Genomic DNA, 17683 nt, shown 5'->3' on the forward strand with positions numbered 1-17683 from the left:
TTGAACCAATACTCAAGTCTCATATCTTCAGAGATGTTGCGACTTGGGTAGAAGCTGATATTTCAGAATATATATATAGAAATTAGCAAAAATATGTTTTAAGCATTTGAATAAATATTTTTCTATCAGTGAGGAATTGTGATGGCTGTGGATAACAGAAGAACCCAAAATAACTCTTAAACAAGAAAGGAGTTTCTTTCTTGCTCATGTAAGATAAATTCAAAGGCAGGGATTTTGGAATCATCATACTATAGCTAGTGTCATCAGGGATCCAGGCACCTGTCTTTTTGCTGTACCCATATAAGTATTTTTCACAAGTTCATGAGGAAGGTCCAGGATGGCTGCAAGAGCACCACAGTCACGTCTGTGACGCAGGCCAGAAGGAGAAAATGTAGAAGGAGCAATGCTTCCTGGCTGAATCAGCTCCCTTTGAATTGAAGCCTTCCTGAAATCCCACACAGTACTTCTCACAAGTCAGAATTAGTCCCTTGGTCATATCTAGTTTTAATGGAAACTGGGAAATGTATTCTTTTATTCAGTGGTTGGGAGAGGAAGGGGCAGGGGGCACAGTGTTCCCAGTTAAAAATCAGAATTCTCTTACAAAGGAGGAAGCAAAGAAGGAATCTAGGGATAGAACACTAACAATCCTTGATACAACAGTACTAGAGTTAACTTTATGGGACATGTATAGGTGGTTCTGCTTGACAGCAGGAAGGATGAATTAACTGATTAAATAGGGCTCTAGCTACTTACATTTTTTGGTTTCGTTCTCTTTATAGTGACTAGAAGTCTAAGGTCAGCTTTGCAGGTGGCAAGAAATACGGCCACATTAGATAATCTACCTCCAGCTTTGCAGGGGAGAAAGAATCATTACAGTCTCTTCATTTATTGCATTTCTTTTGGCCTTGTAAACCAGTGAAATAGCTGCTCTTTGTTGTGCAGTTTGCTCATCTATTCAAAAGGAGTAGTCATGTCAGCTACCATTTTTTATATAGTCACAATGTGCCAACTGCTGTGCTAAGGCTTACAGGGATTGTCTCTTTTATCCTTCAGCAAAACTGAGGTAGATGGTATTATTTCCCCCATGTTACCAATGACACTGAGGCTTAAATAAGTTGAGTGAAGAAGTTTAGATCATATGGCTTAGCAGACAGTAAAACTAGCTTTAAGTAAGAGTCCAGCTAGCACTACACTCATCATTCTGAAATTTACCAGTTAAGCAGCAGGATGCTTCTACTGACAGGTGTTACACACTCTTTGGGAAGTGGACAGTAATTCCTGATAATCAAAAGCCAGTAGGTCTAAAAATACCTATGTTGGTGTATTTTCACTCACTCAGTGTAATTGAGATTCTTTCTCTTAAGAAACCATTTTTGTGAGTGGTAGTCTATTTGGGACTTAAAGAATATTTTTATTTTGTTCATTTATTTTCATTTACACATATTTACTCTGCTCAGAAAATTCTTTTCCTGCTGTTAGCAGTATCATCATAGAACATCTTTGCTGTAAAAGCAAGTGCTTAGGGCTTCCCTGGTGGCGCAGTGGTTGGGAGTCCGCCTGCCGATGCAGGGGACGCAGGTTCGTGCCCCGGTCCGGGAGGATCCCACGTGCAGCGGAGCGGCTGGGCCCGTGAGCCATGGCCGCTGAGCCTGCGCGTCCGGAGCCTGTGCTCCGCGGCGGGAGAGGCCACAACAGTGAGAGGCTCGCTTACCGCAAAAAAAAAAAAAAAAAAGCAAGTGCTTAACATAAAGTGAAATCGTTCTAAAGTGTTTTAAATGATTCACTACCTTTGGTTTCCTTAGAGCAGAGTGGCCTTAACCACATAGTTTTGAATTTGAGTATCTGATACAAGTTTAATTGTAGTTTTTATTTTGTTTAGTTGGTTTGCGGTAAGTGTTGTTTTTTAGGCCTCTGTTACACAGATAGATAAATATGGAGAAAATAATTTAAGAAAAGAAGCAAAGAGGGCTTCCCTGGTGGTGCAGTGGTTGAGAGTCCGCCTGCCAATGCAGGGGACACGGGTTCGTGCCCCGGTCCGGGAAGATCCCACATGCCGTGGAGCGGTTGGCCAGTGAGCCATGGCCGCTGAGCCTGCGCGTCCGGAGCCTGTGCTCCGCAATGGGAGAGGCCACAACAGTGAGAGGCCCACATACCGCCAAAAAAAAGAAAAGAAGCAAAGAGATGAGATACACTCACAAAGAAATACCCTTTGGGCAAATTAGCCTGTACCTGTACACTCAGATGAGAAATTTTTAAAAAAGACCATGAAAGCTGTTCTTTTCTTATCTTCCTTCTTTAGTGAAGGAGAAAACATTATGAGGAGAGATGTATGATATGTGTGAATCTGAATATTTTCCTTAGAGAAGAAGAATCATTGTATGCTGGTATTAGTATTTTGACCCAACCCCTGACATCACTTTACTGGTTCCTATTGGTTTCATCCACTTTGAATTCTTTTTATTTTGTAAAATGCTGTCAGTGAGGCAGGTTCTAGTTTGAAAGAGCACATGATCACACTAGAGTTGCAGGCATCAAAGGACATAATCATGTCCAGAGAGATGACGTCCAGGCCACCTCATTTCATCTCCGTCAAGCAGCACAGCTTCCAAATCAAGCATCATTCTGGGGCTTCAGGGCTGATTGTTTCTCTCACTCTCCAAGTAAAACTCACTTTGTCCTTCACTTTCAAACAAATCATTTCCTGTGAAAATCAAAAAGTCCTCCAAGCAACCATGGAAGAGCTGATAAGCAAAGCCAAATAAACCAAAATGTATTTTACCTCTTGATTTTGTTTTCTCTGTGTGAAGCACTTGCCAGTATGTTAAACATAGTGCCAGGTGTTGTAGGGTTTGATGAAAAATATAAAACAGGCTTGATCACCAAGTTTCTTTCTTGCTGCATAAGGAGGTACTTGGGTAATACTTAAAATAGAATTGTGAATTATCAAAGCAAATGAACAAACAAAAATGGGTCCCCCAAAGAGAGGCAGTTTTAAGAAGTGTTTGCACAGATGGATAAAAAATATATATTGTCATTTTAAAACAACCTATTTTTTTGTGTTGACCTAAAGAAAATATATGAAAGTCAACATAACCATGTATTCACAAAGAATGCAGATACTATACTATATATTCACATTTCAGTTTTTATACTCCAAACAGTAAAAGTTAACAAGAGACCTAGACCTTGAAATATTGGAAAGTTCTCAATAAGTAGAAGAGCTAGTGTTAGGAGCATGATGCAGAAATCAGCAACTCACATCTGGTGGTGTGATTAGATTAGTTAACCGCATATCGCGGGAGTGTGTTATACAGCTTTTTAGGGACAGTGTTTATACAAATACAATCACATATACATAAAATAAGCCTTATATAAAAGTCTTCAAATGGTAATGATGAGCCCCAAACAAAACTGTGTTCTTAGTTTATTTTTATTTATCTTATTTATTATTATTTTGGTAAAACTACGTGACTTACATATAAAGTATCTATCAACAAAATAGTGGTCAGTTTGTAACTCTTCAGTAAAATCATGTGTCAATAATCATATTACTGTAGCTGATAACCAGGATGATACATAAATAATTTCAGCTGTTATAGCAGTCAGGCTAGGAAAGGCATTACCTTATAACACACACACAAAAAAGAAAAACACCAAAATATTAGTGGTTTAAAGCAACAAAGGCTCTGCTCATGTCTCAGGAACCTAGGCTAATGGAAGTTCCAACATTTTATGATGCCACCTCTTACCTCAAGGCTTTAGGATTCATCACAGAGATAAATAGTGACCTACCACTAGCACTTACTCACAATATATGACCACAGCTAGTCACTTGGCTGCTCCTAACTTCAAGAGGGTAGGGAATTATAATCCTCCATAAACCTTGAAATGGAAGGCCATTGGTGAACATTACTCGTATCTTCCCACAATTTATTTGCTGCTTTTATTGGCCAAGATTCCCTATCATTCTTTCTGCAGAAAGGCGTAAAGAATTTTCTTTCTGCTGATTGATAGCACTGTTATCTTGAAAACATCTTCTTTTTTGGTGGTACCCATTAAAAATGACAAAATTCTTCAGTTGACTACTACTCTGGAAAAATTGATGACATTCAAGACTATGCCTGTACCAGTACAATTGGTTGAAGATTAAATATCAGAACATGAAACATGTTTGACATGCATGAAACAGTTTGTCAGTTTTTCAAAGCATTAAACATACAGTTACCTACCATGGGACCCAGCAATTCCACTCCTAGGCATATACTCAAAAGAATTTTTTAAAACGTTCACATAAAACCTTGTACACAAATGTTTCTAGCAGCATTATTCATAATAGCCAAAAAGTAGAAATAACCCAATTGTTCCATCAACTGATGAATGGATAAACAAAATATGATATATCCACACAATGAAATATTACACAGCTATAGAAAAGAATGACGTACTAAAATTTGGATGAACCTTGAAAACATCATATTAAATGAAAGAAGCCAGAAACAGAAGACACACACACACACATGCAGATTTACTTACATAAATACACATATGTACGTATATAAACACATGCATATACACGTCATCTTATATTTGCAAAGTTGCAATTGAGGGTTTTGTTTTTAAGTATGTTGACCAAAGGTTCATGTAGTATAATAGGAAAGCACTTAGCCCTATTGAAGGTGACGGGCTTGGCAGATAGAACTCTCTTCTTCTACCTCCCTCCCCTTTAGAGAGTTTATTGGTATACTTTTCTGAGATAAAATGGGAGAACAAATCCAAGAATTCATAAAAGAAGGTTAGACAATCAGTGACTAGAAATTAGAGCCTAAAGTACTAGTAAAAATTTTTTTTTAAAAAAAGGAACCCACTCTGACAAATCAGCTAAACTTTCCTTATTTAACAGCACCAAAGAGCAAGAGCCTGTGCTTGCTTTTAATCAGCAAGCCTCCCTGCTCTGAATTACTTTTTGCCTCTAACTCAGGAATCCACTGCATTTTCAGACTTAGTTTCTAAGGGGAAGTGATGAGAAATATGACTGTGTTCCAAAAGGTTGCAGCAAATTATATGTGGATTTGATCTGAGAGCCATGAATTGTAAGGAACAATTCACAGCTTGATTTTAAGCTTCAATCCTATGATCTCATGGACCAAGATATGGTGAATGATATGTAACTTCTCTAATGGAACTGCAGGGAGAACTACCAAATCTGTTGTCAATATAAGTGACATTCATTCATCCCTTTATTTATACAAACAGGTATTTATTGAACACTTATCTATCAGGCAACATGGAAATCACTAGGAATAAAAGATGTACAAGACAAAAATCTCTACCTTGAAAATGTCACAGTGCATTAAGGAAAGGCAAACATATCACAAACCCTTAGAGAAATGGTGGGATGGACAGTAATAATAATAGACTTTTGTGCTCCTCTGATAACATAGTGATACATCTAATTCTGCTGGGATCTGAGCTTCACGGAGGAGGTGATGCCAAATATGAGTCTCGAGGCAAATGTGTAGGAAAACAAAGGTGGAAAATAATAGTCCAGACAGAGAAAACATTATGAGGAAAAACATAAGAACATGTCATATTCTGAATCCTGCAGTTTATATGGAATGACTACAACCTGTGACATCTGTGAAGAAATAGCACAAAAGATTGACAAGGAGGGACTAGATCATGCCATAATAAGATTGGTCTTCATCCTATAGGCAATGGAAAGCTATTGCAGGATTTAAACAAGAGAGAGTTTGGATCAGGTTAGATTTAGGACAATGTAGAAGATGAAGTGGAAGGAGTCTAGAAGCAGGAATACTCAGTAGACTATTGGAAGAGTTCAGGTGAGAGGTGGCAAGTTCAAGTCAAAGTCCAGGTGAGAAGTGGTAAGAATGGAGAGTAGAGAAACTACACATGCTTTGGAGATAGACCTGATGGAGTTGTAACTATGTAAATGTGAGTGGTCTCAGATCATGCTCAGGTTATTAAATTGTGAAACACAGAAGAGCAGTAGGAAAGCTTTGAGGGGAAAGTCAAAGATGGAGCTTTAAGGTACTTGTGAACATTCAGAAAATTGAGCGGTGGAAATATGGGTCTGGCACTTAGGGAGGAGAACCAAACTAGAGAAACAGGTCGTGGAGTCTCTGTGTATCACTAATAATAATGGTTGTATATGGCTGATGTTTCCCAGCAAAAGTTATACAGAGTAATGAAAGAAGATTGCCAAGAACAGAACCAAGGAGAAAGAAAAGATGCATCAGTCTGAGAGGTGGAAGAAACATAAAGGGCATGGTGTCAAAGAATGAGAAAATTTTAGGAAAGAGGGAAAATGTTTAGGAAATTTTATCATAGAATGATAAGTTTAGTAAAGAAAAGCACCCAGGGTTAACAATGAGAAGATCACCAGCAATCTCTGTTCGGGCACTTTTCATGAAGTGGTGAGGCATGACTTACTTCGTAAAATCAGCACCAGTAGTCCCTAGCTTTTTAAATTAATTTCCAGCAATTTCCTTAAGTCCCCCAGAATTTCTTATTTTTTAAAAAATTCTCACAAGTTCCCTACTTTCACAGTCCAAACGGGGAGAGGGAGTCCCCTGACATGTACAGTCTGGCTGAGAAAGAAGGCAGGTGTCCTGGAGTTCTCTTTGCAGAACTCGTGTAGAAATCTGGCCCTGCAGAGAGCTACAAGCAAGGCAAGCTGTCCCCCCAGTAAGAGTAAACTGGATTCCAGGTTGCCTGCTTGAAGGCAGTGGGGACAGTTAGGAGTAAGGAGGGCATAGTAAAGAGTAGAGAAAATTTAGAATAGCTGTCTGGGAAACAGTGACATAATTACACAAAGTAGGATGTTAAATTCATGCATAAGAAATGAGTGAGTGAACAGTTACCCACAGAGAATGAAAGTGGACCTGTGGCAATGGATTGTCCTAACACCTGCATTTACCACAACTGATTTTTTTTTTAATTTAGGCCATGCCAAGACAGGCATTTTAAGACCACTGTTCTTAATGTTCTATCTCATTGGATTTAATGAGTCATACTTAAAAACAAATGGACTGTTTTCTATAGGGCCAGATTCACCCTCAACTTCACAGAGTAGAAACTTAAAATGTTTGAAATTAACCCAAATCAATTTTTAAAAGATTTTCTCAGCAGAGAGAAGAGGACACATTTGGTTAAGACCCTGAGTGCCATGTGAAACATGTAAAAGATTGACTGAATGAAAATAGGCCATCCTTTGTCTCCCTTAGACACTAAGCCACCTTTTATTCTACTCTTTTTTACTTTAATTGGAAATATTTTAAAATTTTAGAACCAGTTTTTTTCTAAATATCTGAATACTTATTTTTCTCCCTTTCTAAAAAGAAATGTCAGAGATTAAAAAGTTAAATCTTCCTTCCTTGAAACTAGCAAGAAAAGAACTGTTTGGTTCTAATTGTAGGTATTGTCTGGATTATATATTTTCCAGTTTCCTAGTAGAGTTTCTAGTATGCTCTGCTAGTTTCCCCAGCAGTTTCAACCCCTAGTAGAACACTGGCTATTGTATAATCTCCCCAATTGAAAGTATCCACAGTCAAGAACAACAGCATGCATTCTGGGCATACTTATTTACCACAATTTCTCTCTAAATATCATAATGTCCTTTTACTATGAAATTTTGCAGGCTATGATGTAAAAGAGAGCCCTCTCTCTGTGTGGCTCTTTTCTTGGGGCTTCAAGGAAATTGGCCCCTTGCAGCTGGTGTTTCTGAAAGTGAGTTATCAAAATTACTAACCATTTCCATTTAGGTTGTGGATTAAATGTTTGCAAATGGCAGCTTTAGCCTCTGGCAATTTAAAAACTGGGCTTAGCTTAAAGTACCATCTGACACTAGGTTTTACCTTCTTTTAATTTCATTCCAAAAAATGACTCAGATATTCACTCCAAGCTACCCACCCCTTAAAATTATTTTCTATTAATGGGCAGAAACAGATTAAAGAACCTACAGTGTGCCTTGATTTATAGAGCCACCATGCTTTGATTCATTCAATAAACATGCATTGGGTATCTAGCCTACAGTGGGGTGCTGCATTTGCAGAGTTCGTAAGCATGGCCTTTTCCCTCAGGTCCTTGCAAACCAGTCAGTAAAGAACATTGTAAGTTCTACAGTAGAGGTGTGCACAGAGAGGAGGGCCATCACCATCAACTGTACTATATACTGATTTGTCTGAAGTTTAAAATATTTTGTATCAGAAGAGAGGGATCCCCATTTTATGTAATTAATTCAGCAATTCCTTTGATAAAACATAGCCCTTTTGTAAATGCTTTCTTAATTAGTTTCTTTCTAACTTTAGAATTTCTTAAAGTAAGTCACACTTATAATTTCTGCCCTTGAAATAAGTATGTAAGAGTAAATATTTGTGAGATGTTACAGCATCCTAATATGTTTTACACTATTAAAGTTTGTGTGAATTTAGAGTGAGAGTATATGTATTTCTTTTTCTTTCATGTAGAATCTTGCAACTGGGTGGGTTCTTAGAGATCATGTGCTCCTGGGATGGAAAACTTGAAGTCCAAAATTTAGAACTCACCAGGTCATACTGTGAGAGGGGACAAATAGGGCCTAATATACCAGTCTGCTTTTCACAAAAAAATATTTTAATCTATGCTTAGAATGTTCTTATGAGCATTGATTTGGCAAAAATATATTTAAATTCTCAAATTTTATATTTAGAAAATCTCATGTAAATTTATTAGGTCATGTTCAAGAAAGCCTTAAAGAACAAATCATGAATAAAAAATAGCCACTTCTAGAAGTTGTTCCTTTTTTCAACACTGTTTGTTAAAGCCACAGTTATGATATATGCTCTCTAAAAGGTCAATTAGCAGATTCCCCAGGATATTTAAAGTTTTGTGTTATCTTCTAAATGTCAAGTTGAAGTTAGAAATGTTACATTTGGGAGAATTTTGCCATAAAATAGTCCAAATGATGAAAAGCAAATATTCCAGGTCAAGGATAAGGGAGTGGTAGGGAATCATACTTTGCCTCCAGAAGCCTGAGAGGCTCCAAGGCCAGATCAGTTGGCCAATCAGTTCCCAACAGTGGCCCACTCCCTGAGATTGCAAGGGAATTGAACTCTTTTTAATATTTGGCCTCTTTTCACTGACCGACCCCTATGAACTGGTGTGAAGTAGTACAAAAGACAGTTTTTCATGCTTTTTAATATGAGGAAGGCCAGAGCCTACACATAAACTATGGGGTATGTTCTAGGAGAGGTCTGAAAGTATAAAGAGAAGAAAATAACCAATGGGACAAAGTGTTGGTCCTAGTGAAGACCAAGCGGAATAAAATTGAAAGCTCTGATAGAAGGATGACCTTTGAACAATTCTTTTTCAGATCCTGGAGGAAAACAGGCGAGGATAGATGTGGCTATAGATATCTTTGTTCATGTCTGAGTTTAAAGTTGAAAAAGCTCATTCCTAATCTCTTCAGTTTTCACTGGGAAGCAAGGCAAGGCCATTTTCAAAAAGATTTGTAGGAGGGAATAAGGATTGGGATTGTAGGAGAGTTGTGGGCATTTGGGATATCAGTTGTGGGAATGGGGAAAATCACTGATCAGGGACAGGTAAAAGTTTCCTCCCAGCAGTGAGGATCCAGCTGCAGTTGAATACTGTGATTGTGGCGTTTCACCAATATGCCTGGTTATGTTAATTCTCCACCAGTAAAGAGCAACTTAGATGTAGAAAGTAAAACCATAGAAAGAAACAAACATAAAAGTTTATAGGTTGACTTTATAGGAGAACCTAAGTACAAAAACACTGAGCATCTGGTGAAAGTGGTTAAAGTCGTTTACAATTAAAGTCTGACAGAGAAGGATGCAAAACCATGCAGTTAGTGAAGCATCAGGAAAAAAGGAGTGTGGAAGATCTCTAAGACAGAACAGTTATCCTAGGAGTAAGGAAGTAAGAGATCTTGAAGGAAAGGAATAAGAAATCTGTGTATGTGATTAAGATCAGGGATCAGCTGACTTCCTGTAAAGGGTAAGATAGTAAATGTCTGTGGCTTTGCAGGCCATATGGATTCTGTTAGACTTCTCAACTCTGCCCTTGAAGTTGAAGGTATTCATAGATAAGTAAACAAATGGGCATGGCTATGTTTCAGTAAAACTTTATTTACAAAAACGGGGTGTGGTCTGTATTTGTCTCAAGGGCTATAGTTTGTTGACCCCTCTTCAAGATAATGACAATTACCAGGATGTGGAGGAAGTTAAGTGGAGGTGAAGGCTGTTAGAAACCAAGGGGCCAAGATGCTTTAAGATTAGTATATTGAATATAAACCATCTAGATCTAACAGACATCTAGAGAACACTTCACCCAACAACAACAGAATAACACATTCTTCATAAATGTACAAGGAACATTCTCCAGGACAGATCATATGCTCGGCCACAAAATGAGCCTTGGTAAATTTTAAAAGGATTGAAATAATACAGTATATGTTCTCTGATCACAGTGGAGTGAAATTAGAAATCACAAATCACTAACAAAGAAATCTGGGAAATTCACAAGTATATGAAAATTAAATAATGCACTCCTCAATTGCTAATGGATCAAAGAAGAAATCACAAGGGAAATGACAAAATACTTTGAGATGAATGAAAATGAAGACATAACACACCAAATATGGATGCAATTAAAGCAGTGCTTAGGGGGAAATTTATAGCTATAAATGCCTACATTAAAAGGAGAAAAATATCACAATCAAAAATCTAATCTTTTATCTTAAGAGAAAGAAGGAGCAATAATCAGGTCTGAGATGGCCTGAGGAGATGGAATGGGATGAAAGCCCAGATAGAGAAGTTGACCTTAGCTGAGAAGAATGGCTTCTCTTCGTAACTGGAGCATAGAAAAGTAGAATGGTTTATATGTTTGCTATAAGATTATAAATTTCCCATCTTTACTGCTTTCATCTGTTTTCTCTGTAAAGCTGAAGTTGAGGTCATTTGCAGAGAGTAAAGGGAAATGGAGCATTGGAGATTTGAGCAATAGTTTTTGTGTAGAATGGTTAAAATAGTCCTCCTATAGAGTTGACTAGAGAAAACTATTGAGACTTTCAGGCTGTTGAGGATCCTTTTGAGGCTGGTAGTAGTGTATTACAGAGGAACTACCGATCTGCCGTGTTGTGTAATTCCTTCAGCTGCATTTGGTTAGGTGGGTGAAGGCACAGAAAAGGCAAATGTTTGTGTTCATATATAGCTAGATGGGTGAAATGAGAAGATAAATAGGCAGGGAAATTTAAGATGTTGAAATGATGGGTCATGGTCAATAAGCTAGTTAAGGACAGAACTAAAGAAAGGAAAAAGCTAAGGAATAGGGAGCAAATAGATCACTTAACTGGAGGTCACCAGGAGGTCTAATATACAAATCGGCTTCATGAGGGCAGAGAAACTGTTTTGTTTGCTAATGAGTCCCAGCCCCTGGAATAGTGCCTGGCACAGAGTAAGTGTAAAATATTTGTATTTGTTGAATGAATGATCATGACAGAGCAGGGATCATTTAGGAAGAAAGCTGGAAGAATGGAAGGTTGTGGTCAGAGTTGGATGCTTGAATGGTGATAGAGAGGCGGAGCATTATGGGTAACACCTTGTATGTCTGACATGCACATACAGTAGGTTCTTGGTAACTATTAGCCTTAATCATTAAGTTTTTTGGCCTTTTATAGGAAATAAGTATTTTTTGAGAAATTAAGTAGAAAGTAATTTCTCTACAAATGGATGAATTGACATTTCCCAAATAAGTATCATTTAAAGCCATTGAAACAATCAAAGTTGTTAATTCTACCTCATATGGGCAGAATAAAAAAAAAACAAATAAATAAACAAACAAAATACTAGTAGGAATGATCTTCCTTTCCAAATTAGCCTAGTCTAGTTCTCAAAGCCAGAAGCTCGGAGTACTTCTTATGCTTTCTATTGTTTTATTTTGCTTATCACAAGTGTGGGAAATTTTAGATTCACAATACTGTATCACCTTTCTAAAGTGTATTGATCTTTCGGTAGTCTTTGAAAGACCTCTTTTTTTGCTTTTAGAATAAGGTTGAAGTCTCATTAAAAATAGACTATTTGCAAAGGAAAGGTTTACAGACAGAGACTGAAATGGCAATAATCTAATGTTTAAACAACGCCAGTTTTTTTCCATTTAGCTAAATGTATCAAAGAAGTACTTTGGTTTTGAGGATTCACGTCTTCTTTGGCTAACTTGTGGTAATTCTTACCCTGCTTCTCTCCCACACCCCACTGTGTAATTACTTGTACACAGTAGATATTAATAAGTCTGTATTGACTGTTCTTTAATTATGTATGGAGTTCGTTCAGGTTTTTTCTGTGAGATGTTATGGGAAAACCCGAATGAACTTTTTGGCCAGCCCAAGAACAAGCAGTTCTCTGAAATGCCCTTCTCTGTACCTCTTTGCTGGGTAAATTTCTCTTATGATCCAGTTCAAATATCGTCTCTGAAATTATCCCCCACTCTTACAGGCGAATAATCAGGCCTCTGTCCTTAGAGTAGTTCTTTACTGTTTTCTATCATATTACCATTATTTACTGGTGTAGCTATTTCTCATCGTTGCCTTTTATCTATCAAGGAGCAGGGAATTTAGCTTATTCATCTTAGGATCTCCATACCTGTGTGTGCCTGCTATGTATAAAGTGCTCCAGGTTTGTCTGGCAAATAGTATGACAGTGAGAAAACTCATTCTACAAGAACGCTGTAGGCTTATGTTGGAAAACCCTGCCCTCTAAAGGATTTTGCCTCTTTAAAATTTTCCTGCATTTAGGATACTGCTGTTAGGTGAGCAATGATTAATTGATTATGGCTCTGTAATCCAATCAGTGGATGTAATTAACTTAGAGAAATGTTAGCCTTTTTCCCTACACCAACTTTTTTTTTCTTTTCTCTTTAAAAAAAAATTTTAGGGACTTCCCTGGTGGTCCAGTGGTTAAGACTCTGTGCTCCCAGTGCAGGGTCCTGGATTTGATCCCTGGTCGGGGAACTGAGATCCCACATGCCACATGGTGCAGCCTAAAAAATAAAAAAAAATTATACAATTTTGAAAGGTTACAGCTTCTTTTAATTAAGCATACAACATAGTTGATTTTCAATATATATTTATTAAAAATACAGATGTCCACCAAGATGTTAACAGTGACCATTATTTGGGTGGTGGCATTTTTATTTTTTAACTTTTTTCTCTAGATATAATTTTTTTCATTCTTTGAATTTTCTATTTCATGATATATATTAGGGGAAAATTCCATTTTTTAGAAGATATGGTACATGATGGAGACATTTAAGAGAAATAAATGCTTTGGTACAGTTTGGAACCAGGCAGCTGGTTCAAAATGGACCAGTCCATGCTCCAGTAACAAATCTCAGTGGCTTAGGAAAACAAAAGTATATTTGCTGTAGATAGACAGGGGTTCTTCTACATCCAATATTGCACATCCAATCCTCCATCTCAAAGTAGTTTCCAAAGTTGCTGCAACCAGAGGAGGGAGAGATGGAAGAGACCAGCCAGCTCTCACCTGCCTCAGCACATGTCATTTGCCATGACCAAAACAAGTGCCATGGCCCCAAGCTTACTACAAAGTAAAGTGGAAAATGCAGGGGAGCACATATTGTGTACTGACTGAGCAGCAGTTGTCTCTGAACATGACTACAACTCGTTTTATTTTACAGTTACTGTAATGAATGTATGTTGGATCCAGACTGCGGTTTCTGCTATAAGATGAATAAATCAGCCGTCAGTGACTCCTCCTGTGTTCCAGTTAATAAAGCATCTACAAACGAGGCAGCCTGGGGCAGGTATGTAGCTCAGTATATACCATAAGAATATACAATAAAATTTCAGAATGAGTCTTATTTTTAAACTTACAGAATGACTGCAGTTACAGTCAATGACTCTACTTCTTTTAAATTGGTCTTCTTTTAAAGAATCTTTGAAACTGGTCTTTATAACTACATTACTTTGCAGCATATTCTGATGAGTGTGGGTAGACAACATTGCAACTGTATGTTTCACAAACTTAGAATATAAACTCTAGCCTAGACTTCAGGAAATCCAAATTTCAGACCCAGCGTTGTCCTAATAAGCTACATGACTTTGGATCTTGAGGCAGGTATTTCTAAATATTGCCAAGGCAGTTTCTCCTGCTGGGTATTTTTAAATTATACTAATAATTTCCAAACTCCCAAACTTAAGTGAAAGACAGAAAATTGTCAAGTCAAAATGAATTATTATCACTTTAAATTCTTTTATTCTTTTAGTACTTTCCTGGAAGTCAGAGAAATTAAACAAAATAAGGATAAAGTTGGTAATTATAGGCAAGTATGAGAAAGTATAAACCTTTCTCTTTTTGACAAATCACATTGGTTTATAGTAGGCACATAAAAGAAATATTAGTATAGAACAAATATGAACTAATTCATATTCATGGACACAAAAACATGTAAGTATTATTTGACATGGCTTTAACCTCTTTTATGTTTTAAATTCTCATAAAAAGAATAGTATCCTCTCATTCTGTCTCCTAATACTGATGAAGGCAATGAAATCTGTAATAAAGTGCTTGTATCTCCTAGGAGCCACGAAGTATAATATATCATTATTAATCATTATGCTGTTGTCATTAATCATTTTATTAGGGAATTACTCCAAAGAAGTAGAAATAAATTATATGGTAGTTGAGTGAAAATCCAGACCACATTTTAAATACACTGATTAAAAAGAAATATGTAAAAGAAATGCAATTATTACTTAAAATGAAAACATGAAAGAGCTTCTTTTAAAACACCCAGCACATACTTTTCATCAGTCAAGCTTTATTAGGAAGTTAATTGATTAAATATTTTTAGATGTAATAGTTTACAGCTTTAATCCTTATGATTTTTTTCAATAGAAAAAACCTGAAAGTTACCAGTCAAGAATTATGAACATTATGAAATCTGTGTATGTAGTTTCCTGTATTTCATGGAATTAATTTACAAACTTAAGAGAAATGTTTACTGATGGTAAGGGGACGCTAAAATTAGATGTTTCTCTCTTCCTCAGTAGAAGGTCTAGAGGTCAGAGGTCTCAAAATAAGAGTCTTGTTCTTTTTGCAAATAACAAATTGTACAACTTTTTAATAGAAATGTGTATTACTTCTTTTATTTCAACTTATTCTTAGATTTTATTTATATTTTTGTACCATTATTCCTTGGTTACACACACTACTAGAGAAAAGTGAAAACAGATAATACCCAAGTAGGAAAAATACAAAGAACTAAACAAAATATACAAAGAACTTTCATGTTTGTGGACTATTCTTAGAATAACCTCAAATTCTTTACTGCCCGTCCCCCCCGAAAAAAAAAACTGGTTTTCTCACTCTTCTCTGTGCTGAGCAACAACCCTCCTCCTAGCTTGCCCACTGTGGTGGCTTGCCTCAATCTGTTCTAGAAAGAAAGCAAAAAATGCAGGATATGTTAACCATGAAAAATTCCTCCAACAGATTTTCCATTTGTAGGTAAAATAGCATTCACTATATTTTTGTTTATTAGTTGGTTGACAGATTTTATGCAGTTACCTAGGATGGAATTTTCAGGGTAAAATCTACCATTACCTTGGATTCATATTTGAGATATACTATTTCTAGATGTTCTAGAGTCAAGTATTGAGGCAATTCATAGACAGAAGCTAAGATCTCTAATCGTAGCTGTTTCCTGAGAAGACACCAGGTAAAATGATAATACCATTCATGGGGATAGTATGCTGATTTTGATGTACTCTGAATTATCTCAACATAATGAAAACCATTTGTCCATATAATCAACTATAATTAGTTGGAAACAAAACTTTAAGTCAATCAGCATGCTTTTCTATATCTATGTAGTTATATTTCAATCAAAAGTTTTTTTTTAATCATTTAGTTCTCAAAAGAGATATACAAATGACCAAGCACATGAAAAACTGTTCAGCATCACTAATCATTAGGGAAATGCAAGTCAAAACTATAATGAGGGGCTTCCCTGGTGGCGCAGTGGTTGAGAATCTGCCTGCCAGTGCAGGGGACATGGGTTCGAGCCCTGGTCTGGGAAGATCCCACATGCCGCGGAGCGACTGGGCCCGTGAGCCACAACTACTGAGCCTGCGCGTCTGGAGCCTGTGCTCCGCAACAAGAGAGGCCGCGACAGTGAGAGGCCCGCGCACCGCGATGAAGAGTGGCCCCCGCTCACCGCAACTAGAGAAAGCCCTCGCACAGAAACGAAGACCCAACACAGCCAAAAATAAATAAATAAATAAATAACTTATTTAAAAAAAAAAAAAAAAACTATAATGAGATATTACCTCAGACCCCTTAGGATAAAAAACAACAACAAAAACAAAACAACAATTGTTGTGAAGCATGTGGAAAAATTAGAAACTGTATGCACTGTGGATAGGAATGTAAAATGGTGCAACCAGTCTGGAAAACAGTATTTTAAGACAGAATTATATATCATTTAACAATTTCATTTCTGGGTATATGTCCAAAAGAATTGAAAGCAAGGTCTTAAAGTTATATTTGAGTACCCATGTTCATAGCAGCATTATTCACAATAGCTAAAAATGGAAGCAACTCGAGTGTCATTTGACAGATGAATGGATAAACAAACTCTATATACAAACAATGATATATTATTCATATTTAAAGGAAAGAAATTCTGGCTACTACAACATGAATGAACCTTGAAGACATGATGATAAGTGAAATGAACAAATACCATATGACTCCACTAATATGAGGTACCTAGAGTAGTCAGGTTTATAGAGACAGGAAGAAGAATGGTGGTTGCCATAGGCAGGGGCAAGAAGGAAATAGGGAGTTTGTTTAATGGGTATAGAGTTTCAGTTTTGGAAATGCAATGAGTTTTGGAGGTTGCTTGCACACTAAGGTGAATATGCTTTAACACTACTGAACTGTGCAATAAAAAATGATTAAAATTTAAAATGGTTACTTAAAATGGTAAATTTTATGTAATGTGTACTTTACAATTAAAACTTTTAAAAAGGAAAATCCATGTTAAAATCATTTAACATACTTCTAGAAAATATAGTATACTTAGCTGATAGAAAACCTCCTCCTGTCCATCATCCTCGGTACCTCCTACATGCATCCCACACACAGGCAAATACAGGTTTAATTCACAGCTGAACTTGAGAGAAATGCCCACGTGCCACCAATGAGAATGAGAGCAGTGAGCCCATGTGGAAACCCAGCAGCCCATGGGAATATCAGAACAGAAGCCAGCCTAAAGGGTGAGAGGCTAGTGTTTTAGGTGCTGAGAAGACAAAGGTGCATGTCTTGACTCTGGAGCTATGATGGGCTACCTAGGCTCTGAAACAGAGACAAGAAAATGTTGGCCTAGGCTAGGCAGGCTGCTAAATTCTCTGTGGCCCACTTGGGACCTTGAATAGAAATAGCGTCACACATGAGAAAGCAAAACCAGGAGCATTTACTGTGGGGAAATATGTCTTATAATTTCACACTGCCTTTGTGAAGGGGGAACCATAGGAGAAACATGAAGAGTGAAAAAGTGGGTCCCAAACTGGAGACATCTATAGAGCTAACTCAGAAAGAAACATGCAATTGTCAGAATCCAGGACACATGAGACTTCCATGGAAAGCAA

At 37.1% G+C, this 17683-nt stretch overlaps 1 protein-coding gene across 1 annotated transcript in view; it reads left to right on the plus strand.

Moving 5' to 3' along the window:
* Nucleotides 1–17683, plus strand: part of SLC2A13 (solute carrier family 2 member 13) — a 437595-nt gene that overhangs the window by 331179 nt on the left and 88733 nt on the right. The window contains exon 7 of the mRNA XM_027093554.1: nt 13711–13836. Coding sequence (XP_026949355.1) covers nt 13711–13836 — 126 coding nt within the window. The remainder of the gene's footprint in view (nt 1–13710; nt 13837–17683) is intronic.

This window comes from Aethalodelphis obliquidens, unplaced genomic scaffold (genome assembly GCF_003676395.1).
Source record: "Aethalodelphis obliquidens isolate GAN/ISIS:26980383/991018 unplaced genomic scaffold, ASM367639v1 scaffold84, whole genome shotgun sequence".
NCBI lineage: Eukaryota > Metazoa > Chordata > Mammalia > Artiodactyla > Delphinidae > Aethalodelphis > Aethalodelphis obliquidens.